A 16,945-nucleotide genomic window follows, 5' to 3' on the forward strand; every position below is an offset into this window, starting at 1 on the left:
CGGCTGCATTTGAAGTAGCTCACTTGTTTTTCGAGGCAGCAGTCACAAAAGAAAGGCCGACCTTTCAGGTTTACCCCAACATGTTTTCCACACATGGACACATGGTTTCCTCTCGTACTATCTAAGGATTCACCTGACTTGGTCCGTTGCACCAGACAAGGCCACGGTCTTGAAGCCTTGAGTGCAAAATGAGACATGGACCAGCTGGTACTGAGGCATGAACAAGTAATATTTTCCCAATTCTAGCAGTGTCCGAGTGTCGGAAGCATGAATAAATTCCCATATATGACAAATGACTTGAGAAATTCAACAAAGCTGAAATTGGCTTCTTACTCAAATTTCTGGTGGCAAACCTGTGGAGATGTTAGTGTTACAAAGTACTACTTTGCACAACAAAAACATTTTAGGCTTGCTTTGGCTGTTCATAATAATTTGATTTAAAATCTGAAAGGGCATCCTGGAATAATAAGCCACTGTTGACCTACAAATATATTTAGCAGAAACAGATTAAAAATATAGAATGATTGGTCTCTGAGCACTGCACAGAAACCCCCTGGTGCAACTCACCTGCTTCATTCTCAGACTCGGAATCTTCCTCCTCTTCTTCCTCACTAGAGCAGCTGGACTCATCTTTCTTTCCTTCCTCTTCTTCATCCACCTTTTCTGGCTCCAGAGTCTCTATACGTGGAGCGTTCTTCTCTGGCTCTAGTAAAAGAGTCTCTTTGCTGAAACACAGACACACACAGCTGTAAATCACTACATTCATAAATTAAAAGTCATGTGGCTTGACCTTACTGAAAGACAAAGTCAGACACATCCTCCCCCAGCAAGCAGGAAAAAAGCCATTTACCTCTTGACTGGTTTCACAGATTGATTATTGTCCCCAGTGGTTGTAGTTTCTATTAATGGAGACTTCTTAACGTCCTTCTTTTCACTCATAAGCTGCAAGAATAATCAGTGCGTTAGGTATGTAAGGCTGAAAGCAAAGTGACAGACTGCCTTTAGCACTGAGGGGAAGAACAATGCTGAATTCAGTCAGGAAATCATTTGAAAACCTATAAAACTAATATCTGGAACCTTTTTTTATTAAAGCAAAATTGAAGCAGATATAAAAATGTGTTTTTCAAAACAGTTACGTGATTTTAAGGACAAAGTGTGTATATATATATATATATATATATATATATATATATATATCGCTGCTGTATAAAGAAAACCATGCATCTCCATATCTTTATACAGTTTTTATTTTTTCGATAGTGCATACAATTTACTTTCACTTTAAAGGGGCAAGTATGGATCACCAGCTATGAACTCCTGAAAGAAGTGGGGAAAAAAAAACCTTACCAGATTCTGTTTCTTTTGCAGCTCTTCTAAATAGCCCAAGACATCTTCATCAGCTACATCAAACGCTGTTTGACCCTAAAAACAAAAATCCTCATCAGTCATTAAATTAAAAAAAAAAAACTGATATGAACTCTGGGCTCACTACACATATCCATTAACATGCACATACTCCATCTGCTGATGCCGAAACATAATTTACAGAAACTGTGACTAGACCAAGATTAGCATTACAGAGAAAATGTATTTCTGTAGTTCTACAAATGTATTAAAATGAACAAAATATATATACTGTAGTGCAGTAGTCCAGCATCACATTCTACTCTCCTGGAATTTAAATAACACATATTCAAATACTGGTCAAAACTAAACATCTCTCATGTAATTGTTCATTCCTAATGTTACACACTGATTTTCAGACTATGGGACACAACTAAATGCAGGTCCTTCTGCTCACTACGTGGCTGGCTGTGGACTAAAACTCGTGTTTGGGTAGTGATTTGAAAATATTTGACAGCATAAAAAAAATAAAGAAATAAATATATATATATATATATATATAAACATTGAACTCATGATAAATCTTCATCTTTTAACTTCACTTTAAAAGATCAAAAGTTCTTAGAAACTACCAAGGAAATACTAAGTAAATGAAAAAAGTACTAAAAAATTAAATATGACTGACAAGCTGAAATTTAAGTATTATGGTTTGGGACATCTCTCAACAGAAAATACTCCATGATCAATGATTTTGTACATATTTAGTTTATTATTGTTTTAATTAATGCTTTTAATTTGTAAATGTTCGAGTTTGAATTAATCGTCTGAATGACCTGTATTGTGTTTTTATTGGAAAAAATACATTTACTGCCCCAATAAACAGTTCTAAACACAGTACTGCACGTCAGAAATTTCATTGGATACATACCACTTTGTTGATAACATCCATGTCACACATGTTCTCCACCAGAATCCTACAGGCTTCCTCTTTACCCCAGTGAGCAGCAGCATGAAGTGGTGTCCAGCCATCATAATCTTTAATATTTACATCATAGCCTGCCTGGATTAAAAGCCTGAAAAAAAAAAAAAAGTCAAAGCCACAAAAACAGCACCATCAGATTAAACAAATCAGGCCTTCCTTGGATTTGATGATGCAATCTAATCTTGGCCTCTAATAAAGAGGATGCAGTGCAGCATTGACTCACTAGAAAACTCATGAATGCAAACATGAACATTTCCTTTTTTAAGCTGCTGAAATCAATTTTTTTAAGTATATAAAAAAATCACACCTATGGTATTAGACTATAAAGTCTATGTAAGTGATCATTTTAAATTTAAATTGCAATCTGACAGAGTGCGATTTTCAAATCAAGGGAGCTGCAATTTTAATTATAGCCTATAATATTGAGATGTTTTAAGCAACCAAAACATTCATGCACTGCGTACATGTCAAGACAGCCACAAGTAACTGGCATTCTGCCACACTATGTGCAACATTCAAGCATCAAGTTAGAAAAAGTGGATACTCATTCTTGGCCTACAAAACAGGTTAACACACAACAGCGAGTCTTTTGCTGTAACAGAATTGCAAAAGGTCTAAATATATGTCCAAAAAGTCTCCACACACCTTTCTAATGAGTGAATTTAGCTACTTTAAAGTGTATTCATTGCCGTCACAGCTTTTAAATTGCACATTCCCAGTTTGTACAATCTCTATAGAAAACATCAACCAACTGAACGAGATACTTCAGAGCAGTAGCACATAAGCAGCAGCCTAAGATCACTATTCCCAACACCAAGCATCAGCTAGTGGGGTAAAAAGCCCCCAGAATCGGGCTGCAAAGTAGTGGAACTGCATTCTCTGGAGTAATAGAGCTCCATTCAGTACCTGTGATAAGTTAAATTGGCGTTTATGACAGACAGAAGAGTGCTTCTGAACAGGACACAATCTTCCTGCTTACCACCCAAACAGCACTTTTAACAGCTTAGCATAATCTACACTGACTGAGACAAGCAGACAGCTTCAACAGCCAGCTCCAAAAGAATAAAGTGAATAAGAGTCTGTGTGCAGCCCCTTCTGTCCTTTAATATTATAAAGCAGGAGAAACACCAGGGTAGCCCTTTAGCTTGCTGATGTTCCAATAACTACCTGACGAACAAATCAAAGCAGTTCAAACCTACTGTAGAACCTCCAGGTAGTCCTTTTAGCCCTAGAAGCATGGCTAAAAGAAGGTGAAACCACTTTAAAACCTCTTTGTAAGCAATTCAACCTTCTGACACACCTGCTAGAACTACAGTTAGAAACATGTAAAACTCACTTTAAAACCTCCGCGTAGCCCTTTGCGGCAGCAACATGCAGCGCAGTTCCTCCGGATTTGGCATGTCGGACATCGCTGATCTGGCCACTGTTGAGCCACTGCCTGGCGTCGCGCAGCATAATCCGCTCCTCCTCCTTCCTGGCCGCTTCGATGTCCACTCCTGCAGTAAGAGCAAAAGGAGGGACAGGGACACAGAGCCCGGGATTAGCGTCTATACAACAATTTCTGTTGAACCATTTAAACATTTATTGTTTCAGGTGCAAGCACTGGAGCTAACAGGCTAAAAAGTAGCAGAAAGAAAAATGTAGTAACACAAAGGAGAACTTTTTTTTTTTAATGTCATTATTCCAAAATAAACATTGTGTTTCCACAATAAATAAAGCACTAATTTATTAAAATAAAAAAATAAAGGACTGGGGGGGGGACTGTGCTGCACTGGAGCTTCATCTCAAACAGACTTCTATGCAGTTTGTGAATCTTGTGCTTTAAATCAATGGACAAACTTCAAGCTTCAAGATGGTATTCTCAGCATTGTTTTCACCAAGTCTGTAAAAATTTCGGCATGAAGGCAGCCTGAGGCTAATTGTTGAGGTATGAGCCACCATTATTTATAAGCTACAATAGATTCATGGCTTCAGTTCTGAAACTAAACAAGCAAACAGGTCTATCTAACTTACATTGCCATTCACTGCCATTTAAAAGTTTGGAATAACTTAATTTGTTATTTTATATAAAACAACAAGAACTTTTACAATGTGTATTTAAATACTACCAATTTAAAAATCTAATGCTTTAGCATGAGAATTACATAGTATTACAAAAACAAAACATGAAGAGAACTGATGAAAAGTAAGAAACATCAATGGGGATGCACTGATTTGGGAATTGTAGGATGAAGCCAACATCCAACATTTTTCGCACAAATTTCTGTCAATGTTGATACATAAACATGTACAAAATATACAAATTGGGATTGCATTTGAATACAATGAGCAAATAATGCAATTATTTTAGCTCTGTAGCCTAGCACTGCCTAAACATTCTACTGCTCCCAAGTTCAATAAATACATCAAATATCAGTGAAATCTGTCCAACGCACATTTTTAAAGCAAAGAATTATGGGTTGCTATGTATGCAGTGCCACAATATATTACCCAAGACAGAGTTTATTCTATTTATTTGAGTTAAAAAGTAGAGTAATTGAGAAAAGACAATCAAATTTGTTGTACAAGAACTACTAAAGTATAAAATTACCACATGAAATATACAAAGAAATTTATACTGGCTGATTAGTGGTTACCAAAATTGTTAGCTCTTTAAAATCAAATGTCAGTCACAAAATTATTGGGGCCAAGCCAAAAAAAAGCTATGCACTGAATGGCTTTGATCAATACACTGCAGTTCAGTCCTTGTGTCCCTCCATACCACAGAACCGCACGTGATGTAATTACAGTGAGTGCTGTGTGGGTTCATGATGATCATCAGTTAGTGTGCTGTTGTTAACTGCACAAGCTTCCAAAAAGGGTATGGATGCTGTGTCCAGCAGTATGCAGACACACTTAAACTGTTGGACACACAGACAGCATTATAGTGGGGTTTACAGACTCTTCAACACACAGTGGCAGCCCACAACACAAACCCTGATTTCCCAGGCTATGGGAAAGAGGGGAAGGCACTTTGGGGACATCTAAGGCTGCCTCTTCCTATAAGCCAAGACAACATCAAACGCAGGATGTAGATGAGAAATGCAAAGGTTCCTACACAAGGTCATTTCTTCAGTGGACAATATGGCAACATGTTACTTTGTCAGAGAAATATATTTTCACTGTTTCTGGCCCTAACATCAGCTGCAGAAGCTGGCCAAGTAAAAGTCAGGTGGTCACACTTCAGAAGCTGTGAAAAAGAAGCCAAGTAACTAAATAGTGATTACACCTTTAATATTGTGAAATGTGCATGCTGTGCACAAAGCAAGGTCCATAAAGACATGGTTTGACGAGTCCGATGTAGAGGAACTCCACTGGAGCCTTGATTTCAAAACACCTTTGGGATGAACTGGAACGCTGGTTGCGAGCCAGGCCTTCTACCACAGACACACACCAAAGTCTTGTGGAAAGCCTTTACAGAAGAGTGGAGCTGTTATAGTCATAAAGGGGGCAACTATATTGACCATGGTTTTGAAATGGGATGTCCAACAAGCTCATATAGGTGTGATGGTCAGGTTTCCACATACTTCTAGCCATACCAGGGGAGCCCTATTCATAGTGTATGGGGAGGGAAACTATGCCATCTACTGGCTTTGTTTAAAACACTTTGAATTGCCATTCATGTGACCACAAGGAAAATTTGGATTGATGGTTTGGATTGAAAAATCACTAAAAGTTGACATTTTTATTAAAAAGTCATTCAGAGATAACACAAGTGCAGCAGCTACAACAACATAACTGTGAAGACTAACACACAATTGAACTACAGAACCTATGGTTTCACGAGATGTGTGATACGGACATCAGAATGCTACTGTTTGGTGAAAAACATTTGTAAGAACTGTATTTTTATCTTAAATTGTAAACTAGTCATAAGAACGTTAACAGAGAGTCAACTAAATAGAGGGGGGCGACACAGCATATCGTTTTGTAGAGCCTGTGATGTCCCTCTCTGAAAGATCTCTGAGGAACATGTTTGGGCTATAAAAAGACTAACTGAACTCCATAAGCTCAGAAAACATCAGCCAACCACAAATCCTGCAAGACAATGTGTCATTTCACAACATTACAGGACGGAAGGTTTAAAACGTCTTCCAGACATGCAAATCAGTCTATTCTGAAGAGATCACCCATGTGTTAGTGTCTGCTACTGCTGATGCATTCTGCAACAAAATTCTACCAGCATTAATAAGCCTGATTACAGACTGAGTAATTCATGTTAAAAGGGACAGTCTGGTTTTTAAAAATAAATAAAAACAGTTCCCCTTTTCCTCAAAAGCAGAGCAGGCAAGACATGTGTGGTGTCTGAAGTTTACTTCTCTAGTTTTGCACTGGAGCTACAATGCGAACATGGCTAACAAGTAACAGAAGCCTGAATGCATGAACATGTTGTTCTCCATAAAACACAAAAAACACAGATCGACTTTAAGTTGGCTGCATTCTGCAGTCAATGTTTTTGTGATGTCACAAAAAAAAACCCCAACATATTTACATATAGCTGTGGTCAGGAGAAAAACTTGCGTCTCCAAAATAGTAACTTAACATGAGAAGTAAAAACATACTGTACTTTTAATGCAAGTCTATGGAACCAGACCTTTTACCAAGTAATTTTGGGCTGATTATTTTGGTCCTTTCATCATGAAATTTACACACAATGTAAAGACATGCATTTCCAAATTATGTCAACAACGGAAAAAACGATAAAAATGGAAATATGAGGTTTTCTTCCGACAACAGTGACATACTGGCCTATTTAGCCAACAGCATATTAGCCCCAGTCAATCATACTAAAGTTATAAAGTGTGTTTCAGTCTGGACTATTTTTGACACAGAACAGTAAAGAACAGCCAATCAGAATCAGGCTCAGTAACAGTCTACTAACTTTTATAAGATAAAGAGAGGCTGGAATGTGATTATGTAAAACTTAATATGATTGTTTTTGATACATAAACATAAGTGCACTGCAGGAAAAATAAAATAGAAATACATAGGGTATGGCCCCCATCTATATGTGTATGTATTTTTCAACTGCATATGAAAAGTTATATAAATAAACCTGCCTTGTGTTGCAGCTGGTGTAACTACAGCTGCTTTTATTACTCCTGGAGTCTATGAATAGATCTAAAGCTGTCAGAAATAGTAACATGAGGCATCACGTGCTGCACCCAGTTTTCCCCCCAGCCAGACCCCGTCCGTCATGCCTCCTCTTAAAATCTGGCAGCTGTCATTAGCCGGAGCGCTGTGGATTCCTCTGGGGGGCGTCGGCTGATCCGGAGCAGTTACGCAAATGTTCTTTTTTTAAAAGTGGGGAGAATGCCACCACGCAGCCGAACAGGGCAATTATCACCAAATCATGCTGTATATTACACCCTGTGGAGTAGGGTGACCAATGATCAGTTATGACCATCGCAAACAAAACGAACTCTCACCATCAGAGCACCTACAGACCAAGATACAGAGTACTTTTCCACAGATAGCACAACACACAACACCTAACTGGACTAGAGACTAGGGCCCGTATTACTGAAATCTTTTTGTCTTAAGTTAAGATCTGACAGATCAAGATAAGATTCTTCACAAATTTGTATTATAGAAGCGAATCTTCTCAATCAACTATCATGTCTGCATCTAGCAACCGCCCATAAATGCACAGCTGTAAGTAATCAAGTTAGTCAGCCAGACAGCCATCAAAAAAAGAGCAAACAAGACTAAAGCACAATAAGAATAAGAATAAGAATATTGTGAAAATGCTGCTTATCAAAGCATTGGCACGCTTCAGTTTCAATCAATCAACCTTTATTTTGACTCGGAAGTACATTGAGGGCAACCCTCATTTTCAATGTAGCCGAGCATTTACAAAAACAGGAATTGACATTACAAAGAAAAAAATATCTATATTTAATAATTTTAAATTAAAGGAAAATTTAAAAAATAACTGAAAAAAAAGATAAAAATAAAACTTGAGGTTTAATTGATAAAACATAAAGATCAAAAGATAAGAGATTAATAAAATAAAGGAATATAATAATAATAATAATAATAATAATAATAATAATAATAATAATAATAATAATAATAATGACAATAAAACTAATTAAAATCAGTTTTAAAAGTAATAAAGAAGAGAAGAACAAAAATAAATAAAAGTTAAGAATAAATAAGATTAAATAAAACAGGTACAGGCTGTCTGAAGGTGGGTAGATATTAAAAGTTTAAAATGACTGAGGGACACCGGTGAGCTGAGTTTTAGTGTTTCCTGTAGTGAATTCCAGTAGTGAATTTCTCAGTTCAGTAAAAACTCTTGGTACCTGGCAGCTGATCCAATTACTAGAACGACTCTGATAATTACTAGCACCTTCATGATTTTATGACTGTTTTTCCAAACACCAGGTTTTTACATGCAAATGAATCGTCTCTGGTGTGTCCTAAAATCCTTACTGATAATTACTCTATTTATTATTTATATGTTTGTTAAGCTTTATAGAACAGGTAGAAATTCCATTCATCTGAATGAGAAACTGTACACAACTTTTTACATACCTACATTTCAACACATTCAGCACAGAAATTAACCGCAGCCAGTGACAAATTTAAACAAACTATTGTTTGCAAAACTCTCATGATGAAGAATATCATCGTAATACAAATTCAAGAGTCTTAAATCTGAAAAACAAAAACGACACTTTGATTAATATTAGCACTTATTTAAAAATTGGCATTTATTTATATAATTAAATGTAATTTATTATTAAATTAAATAAATATTCCATTTCTCTGTGAAGCTCATTTACACAGATGTCAATTTCTCTGTTTTATAAATGTTCTGTATCGGTATAGGCACACATGAAAAGTATCGTATTCTGTCATTTGTCTATAGCGGTACCAATATTTTTATTTATTTAGGAAGTACTATAAGGTTATGGTTAACCATAACCATTAACCATGGTGTTAAATTTGTTGTGTCCAACCTGACTAGTTTCAGTTAACGTCGTCAACAACAATACCGCCGTCGTCGACAACAACACCGCCGTCAACAACAACAACACCACCACCGCCGTGAACAACAACACCACCACCGCCGTGAACAACAACAACACCACCGCCGTGAACAACAACAACACCACCGCCGTGAACAACAACACCACCGCCGTCAACAACAACACCACCGCCGTCAACAACAACAAATTCCACCTTGAAAATAGAACAAAAATTCATTGCTGACCAGCATTAAGTAAATATCAATTTCCTCAGTCCCTTGTTGCAGAAGAGCTAGAAGATTCTATAAGTGAGAAGGACTTTTTTCCTAATCTCTGAACAGATGGCAACTGGTGTAACAGTATTGTTACTGCAGGTCTAGTTTTAATGATGCTAATTAGTGGGATATAAGCTTCCATTATTTGTTAACATTAGCCTTGAAGCTCCACCACAAAGCTGAAGAAGCAAAAATGTCTTGGTTGATCGACCATGCTTGGGGTAAATTCCATTTTTCACGAGTGTACAGGTTAAAGTGGACCGTATTTCTCAAAATGGGAAATCCAGGTTATTTTCCAGCAGCTGGAGTGATGAGCAAGAATGTGTGCAAGTGAGAGTTGGGCGGCTGTGAACTGGGTTGCTAGTGTTTTTCAGCGTAATTATTGAACCAGTGTGAGTGCACACACGCTGGAGATGTGCCAAAACCTGCAGTCTCATGTGACCACAGGAGAAAAGCAGAAAGCATACAGTCTCACAATAATTCAGCTAATCATTCTCAAATTACCTTACCTGTCTGTTTTCCTGACATAAGCAAGTTTAAACTAGCTTAAAGCAACAGTTGGAGGGGGGGGGGCATAATCACTACTTAATAATTTTCTGAGGATATTTAATACAAGATCATCCATTTGATAAGTAAGAAGAAAGTCAAAACGAAAAGAAGTGAAAAACAGGAATTTCCAAAACTGGAGCTAAAAAACTGATTCAAAGAGATCGAGAAAATGAGACCCCTTACAACCGTGCATAAAAAGACAGACCACCAAACCTGTTCACATCAGTTAACAGAACTTAATGCTTTCATCTTGGAGAGATTTCAGAAAATCAAGCTCCACTCTTTCTTCAGATCTGGAAAAAAAAAATCCACAGGTTTCCGTCTATCCTTCCACTGTGAAAAGACAACTCAGTGCTATGGGTCTAACAGAACGTGCAGCTGTAAAGTAGCAGCTCCTGGGAAAAGAACATTTGCAAAAATCAAACAACAAACAAGGCTGCTGCTGTTCTAGGAGCAATGCACTGACCACCCCAGAGTCCAGACCCCAACATCACTGAATATGTTGGATCGCGAGAAGGAGAAAATACTTCCACAACTCAAATATCCCTGCAGATTTCTTTGAAAAACTGAAAGTTTTGTGAAAAAGTCCTGTGAAAAGAATAAAAGCCGAATTTAATATAAAGAGTGGGCACAATGAAAATTGAAAAAACCCTGACACTATATTTAGTTATTGAGGCTGCTGTGTGATTGTCTGTGCAATACATGTTCACTGCTTTTTCTCGATGCCGAAAAAACAAATACCTTGTACTTAAATGGTCATTCTGACTAAACTAAATAAATGAAGGGTGGACTTCACAGTACTGTAAGGAACATATTTGTACAACCCCAATTCCAATGAAGTTGGGACGTTGTGTAAAACATAAATAAAAACAGAATACAATGAATAGAAGTAGTTTTATTGAAGCCTGATCTTTGTCTGTGCTTTAGTCCATGTTTACAGATAAGTACATTATACAGTGTCAGACACCCTATAAGCAAGTCTATGTGAGATTACTTAACTTACTAACTGGCTGTCATTTACTATTAGCAATGTGTGTTTTCTGTGATGGGATACTGCAGTATAAATTGTACTGTTCGCTACAAATCGGTTCCCAAGAGGAAGCAACTATTAATGGACTGTGAATAAATAAGTAAATCCATGTGAGTCAACATTACAGTATGTAGAGTGACCAGCTGTACCTTGCCGGTTGATTTCGTTTTGCAGAAGTTCCTCCATGGGCTCTTCCTCTGCAATGTCCAGCGGTGTCTCGCCTTCGCTGTTCACCATGCCGACGTTTGCACCCTGACTGATCAGGTACCTGCAGCGAGACAGAAACACAATCACACCTGGACTGTTTCAAAGCACTACCTAAAGCCTCAATAATTATATGCTTGAAAATGTATATTGTGACGTAATGTGCTGTCATATAATCGCACCATCAACACCATATGTAGTGGGACACTGTCACCAGTAGTGTGAGGCTACAAGCAGGAGCAAGCTTTGGGTTCCTCTGCAGGTAACCTCGCACGTTCAGGCAAGTTCAAAAGCTCTCAGTCATTTATTCTCAGTCGATCACCCAAAAAATATATAAACACATTTAGAGCAGTGTAGAATGTCTAAAAGCAAAATTGGTCCTCAATGTGACTCTTAGCTCCTCAGCTAATATCTGCCAGTCACTTGTGCTCACAGCCTAAACATCAGTCTGATGCACGTAAACACTATGTCTGGAGGCTGCAAGGCCAAACCGACTACACACTATGACTCTCTTGACAAACTGTAATAAATCCTATGGTCTGGCTTTATACTCTAAGCCCTGCCTGATTTGAGCTGGAACATATCAATACAGATTGCAGGGGTAACAAAACAGCGCCGGCCTAGCGTCAACCAATAATACAGGCATACTCATTCACATTTAGTTATAGCTTTAATTAACTTTTTCTTTTCCTCTACAGGTTTTACTCCAGCTTCACTCCCCCTCTCTGGGATAGGTGTAACATCACTCAACTCCTATAGGAGGACAGAGGCCCCTGTGCCCCCCCATTTCCATGGAATTAAGGTACGTGTACACATTATTAATCTTTTGCAGTGTCTCTCTCCAATGAGGTGCACTGTTTTAAACAGTCTGCTCCAGGCAGGGAACAATATTAACTTTACATATTAATACAATTTAAAAATAAAAGAATTAAAAGTAAGAAACTTACCAACTTAAGTTATTGAGAAGTAATAAATAAATAAATAAATAAATAAAAACACAGCAGGGTTGCCGTTTCTCTGCATCTACAGTAGTGCTCCTGACTGATGCACAAAAATCAATATAGGAAATTGAACCTAATGCCTACACAAGGACTTTTACATAATCTGTTTTAGAGAGGGTGGACCCAGACGCTAATGGAAGCCTGAACTCTTCGGAGAAATGAGCATCCTGAACCACGTCAGTTCAGCTCTCTCTTTCACCAGCACAGACTTGCTGCTCCTGACATCCTAAACCTGCTACATTAGTGCACTCTTCAGTCAGCGTCCTCTAAACTGGTTCTCCCTTTCTGAGACTCGGGCTGTAAGCGATCAAGTCCAGATGGGGAAATGCATCAGGAAGCAACATCCTCTTTCCATTAAGCCTGACAAACCACAAAACATCCGTCATTCTTCAAAACCCCACCCATTCCCTCCGAGTGACTGTTCACTCACCACCAGAAAGACTCTGGACTCTGGACCCTCGGCTGGGTCAGTTTTACAAGTGTGGTGGGTTGTGGTTGAAGCCCACCCTGACTCAGGCCTGTTTAACACATGCAAAGTCTGCGTGGCATGAGCGACGCAGTAGCGTGACTACTACAGCATGCATGCACTGGTCATTCATACACAGAGCATGCGTGCTGCGGAGCTGTGCAGCCAGAAAGTCAAATACACTCTTAAAATCAGTCAGCCTGCTCATTTAAAGCCAATGATTTTATAAAGAGCACGGTACATTTACCATCAGCAGCATTCTGACTTGCGCCTGGACGATGCCTTCAAGACTGGTAGATGTATAAAGAAATCATGCATGTTTTTTTTCCCCTGTTTGTCCGTTTAATTTTATGAAACTGCTGACCTACTGAATGAAAATCATAATGTCTTGTAAGAAATAAATAAATATATAAATGAAAACAGCACTCGTCATATGCAATCTATGCCACTCATCAAAATAGCACAACTTATTTTATTTGCATGCACATCTACACTTTAGTTTCTACAACATAACTAGCATGTTTTATAGCAGATCTCAGAAAATCTACAGAAATTACTGACTAATGATTCATTTACTTAGTCACATTAAATCTTTATCATATTTGGAGATTAAAAACAGTAATAACTCAAGTTCAATTGGTTGAGTTCTAGTAGCAATAATGCCTCAGTATAAGGTTTTAGAAGATAAAAAGTATAAAGAAATGGTGATTAGGAGCCCCCCAGTGGCAAAACTACAATCCCCAGCGATGCCATAGCCATCCGTATCCAGGAGTCCAAAAGAGCATAACTGTCTTCATTCTGGGAGGGATGGCCTTCTCTTGCCTGCTTCTTAGCACAATACTAATGTCTGTTAGCAGATACACAGAATTGGTCGTTTGTATTCTTCAAGTGTGTTGCTGCTTTTGCAGCAGTCTGATGTGGTGGAGCCTCATGTCTCGAAGCATGAACTAGCCGTAACCCTGGTAGCATCATGTGATGGGGAGACCCACTAGCAAGTGGAATGACAATTATCAAAAAAATAATAAATAAATAAATTACCAATAACCGCTGGCATAGGCTCCAGCACCCCCCATGACCCTGAGGGAGAAGCAGCTTAGAATGTGTGTGTGCGCGATTACATACATACATACATACATAATATATATATGTGTGTGTGTGTGTGTGTGTGTGTGTGTGTGTGTGTGTGTGTGTGTATATATACATACATACATACATACATACATACTATATATATATATATATATATATATATATATATATATATATATATATATATATATATATATATATATATATATATATATACACACACACACACACACACACACACACACACACACACACACACATATATATATATATATGCAATATATACAAATGCAACATATGAGTTGTGTTTTTAAATTAGCTAAATTAGCCTCATAACTCCAGTGTAAAACTAAAAAAGCAAACTTCATACACCAAATATGCCTTGGCTAACCAGCTAAATTTGGGCTAAGGTGGGAAAAAAGGCATACATTTGAGGTTTCACCAAACTATAGCTTTAACCAACAGCAGCTGCAGTTAATTAATGCATGAAGACTGAAAAAGAGCACAATCACTGCCTTGCACGGGTAAAACACTGCCAATATCTCAACTTATTACCAATGCAAGGCTATTGAAACATGACACACACACACACACACACACAAACCAGGTCACAGTATTCCTGTTATCCAGGACAGGGTACACAAGAGAAGCCGTTCAGTTTGACTCTGTGGCCTATTTAAACGTTCTGATAATATCTCACCCTGCTGCTGTGTTCTGGGCCTCTATACTCAAACAAAACCCTAGCATGAAACTCAATATCAATTACAGCAAAACTGCCAGGGAATGACACAAAAACACTGAAACTCTGCAAGCTGATAAAGAGACTTTAATGTTTTACATCTAAGGATATGCATGAATACTTGAATATTTGGTTAACTGTTTTGCAAATTTCTTGTCCACTGAGGAGACAAGACTGTGTATAGAAGACAAGTTCTTATCGAATTCAACGTTGTACCAGTTAGCTGTAGTCTTAGCTCATTAAGTCATCTGAATAGGCAGCCTCCGTTAGACCTAATTCACACGTTACCTCTGTGTGGTGTGAGCGATGCAGCAGCATGAGCACTACAGCTCAAACGTGCTGGCATTTCATACATACAGCTTTTAAGCAGTGAGAAAGTTACACACATTGCGTTGTCCAGCTGGATAAAACAGGTAAACAGTCACTTTGCTCAATAAAAAAAAAATCTAATTTATAAAAGTGCACAGTATATTTGGTTGTCTTGGACAGTATTCTGATTTCTGGTAGCCTGGTAGACCAACAAAGAAATCTGTTCGCAACACGAAATGTTTAACTAGTATCTCATCACGAATACAAATAAATTTAAAATGAATAGCGTTTTTGTATAGTTTGCCATTTTCATGGTTTTCTGCCTCTTTGGGGAAAAAAAAATAAAAAATCAGTATTGTGTCTATTCTATCAATACTTTTTCCAATTGCCTTGTAGCTCAAGCCAATCAGAAGTAGTGTGTGTGTGAATCATTCAACTCACTTGAAATGAAAAACGATCGATTTCCTTCAGCTGTTTTGCAAATTACACGTTTCCATTCCTCTGTATTCTACTGTTTTTCATTTTTTTCCCATCTCTCTTTAGCCTTCTGAAACCAACTAAAAATGGGCATCACAGAGTTGGCCAACACAGACCACTTGATCAGAAACCCCTTGATGTTCTACAGCGAGGTACTGTAACTCCTCTCTTAATGCATAGTTCATGTTAGGTATCCTCTAGTGTCCTACATCAGAAGGCAATTCCTGACCACAGAGCCACTCTTAACTGGATATTTTTGGGTGGTTGCCACTCTCAACCTAGCAGTGGCACTGACGTGTATAAAACCCAGACAACACAGCTGTGCCTGATTCACTTGTACTAGCACCACATGCACTACCTTGACCACTACCATCTCAGTGTCACTGCTGTACTGAGAATGATCCACCACTCAACTAAGATATGTAAATTAACTGCCCTGTGGTCAAAAACTGACCAGTGATTAACAGAGTAGTGGGGGCTGATAAACTGGGCAGCAGTAAATGAGCTACAGTCTTTAATGTAATCTATGGTGGACTGGTAAGGTGTTTGATTTAAAGGGCAATAAGTGTGGCTCAGGGTAAGTAGACCTAATAGTGCAGGGCAGAACACCATGTGGGATTCTGAAGAAGCACCCCAGAAACCTTTCAAAGTGGTTATGGCACTTACTCTGCGATGTCCATGTAGCCACAGGAGGCGGCGGCATGGAGGGGAATCCAGCCTTCGTTATCCGGCTGGTTGATGCAGGCTCCATGCTCCACCAGGAAAGTCACCATGTCCACGTTATCGTCAATGCAGGCCTGGAGAGACAGGAAGACAAAAGGGACATAAGCATAAGCAGGGTGATAAAACCATTATCAAAAAGACAACATTTGCTCTATATCAATACTATAAATTCGAGTTATTTTTGATAAAATGATTGTCATTCTGTTCCAACAATCCGGGAATTCCACAAAAGCTTTAGTTTTAAACAGGTGGTGCTGTGTGCCTCCCTCTAAAACCGGGGTAGAAGCACAGCCTTTTGCATACCACAGCTCTTAACAGCACAGTTAGCAGACCTGCATAGCATTTACTTTGTGCTGAAACTGGAGAACATCCTAGAACAAGAGATTATATTATCAAATCATATCAATCATATCAATCAATCTATCATAGTACTATGCAAACAATACCAATTCACTGGCATTGACCTCACAAAAACTGACATTTGTATGACCACCTATTCAGCTTAGTGCAATTTAGCCTCATCTTTTCACTGAAGTTTTGATGAGGCTTCAGCCCAGACAGCTTTTTGATTTAGGTGCATTACAAGGCAGCCAATCAGAACGGAGCTCACTTACAGATAAAACTGTCTGCAACCCAGCAGACACACATAGCTGAGGTGTTTGGGATAACAGTAGAAAAAAGCCCTCTAAAAATGGAAGCGAGGGTGAGGGAGACCCTTTTATCATGATAACACAACACAGA

The 16,945-nt window shown here is 38.3% G+C and overlaps 1 protein-coding gene across 4 annotated transcripts in view; it reads right to left on the minus strand.

The window, feature by feature from the left end:
• ppp1r12a (protein phosphatase 1, regulatory subunit 12A) overlaps positions 1-16,945 on the minus strand; it is a 106,412-nt gene that overhangs the window by 44,717 nt on the left and 44,750 nt on the right. For all 4 annotated transcript variants that reach the window (XM_037537681.1, XM_037537688.1, XM_037537676.1 and 1 more), the window contains exons 2-8: positions 16,148-16,278; positions 11,346-11,464; positions 3,663-3,822; positions 2,273-2,417; positions 1,348-1,422; positions 851-942; positions 568-725 (exon numbers count right to left, since the gene is read on the minus strand). In XM_037537681.1, coding sequence (XP_037393578.1) covers positions 568-725; positions 851-942; positions 1,348-1,422; positions 2,273-2,417; positions 3,663-3,822; positions 11,346-11,464; positions 16,148-16,278 — 880 coding nt within the window. The remainder of the gene's footprint in view (positions 1-567; positions 726-850; positions 943-1,347; positions 1,423-2,272; positions 2,418-3,662; positions 3,823-11,345; positions 11,465-16,147; positions 16,279-16,945) is intronic.

Source organism: Pygocentrus nattereri, chromosome 1 (genome assembly GCF_015220715.1).
Source record: "Pygocentrus nattereri isolate fPygNat1 chromosome 1, fPygNat1.pri, whole genome shotgun sequence".
In the NCBI taxonomy this organism is placed as follows: Eukaryota; Metazoa; Chordata; class Actinopteri; order Characiformes; family Serrasalmidae; genus Pygocentrus; species Pygocentrus nattereri.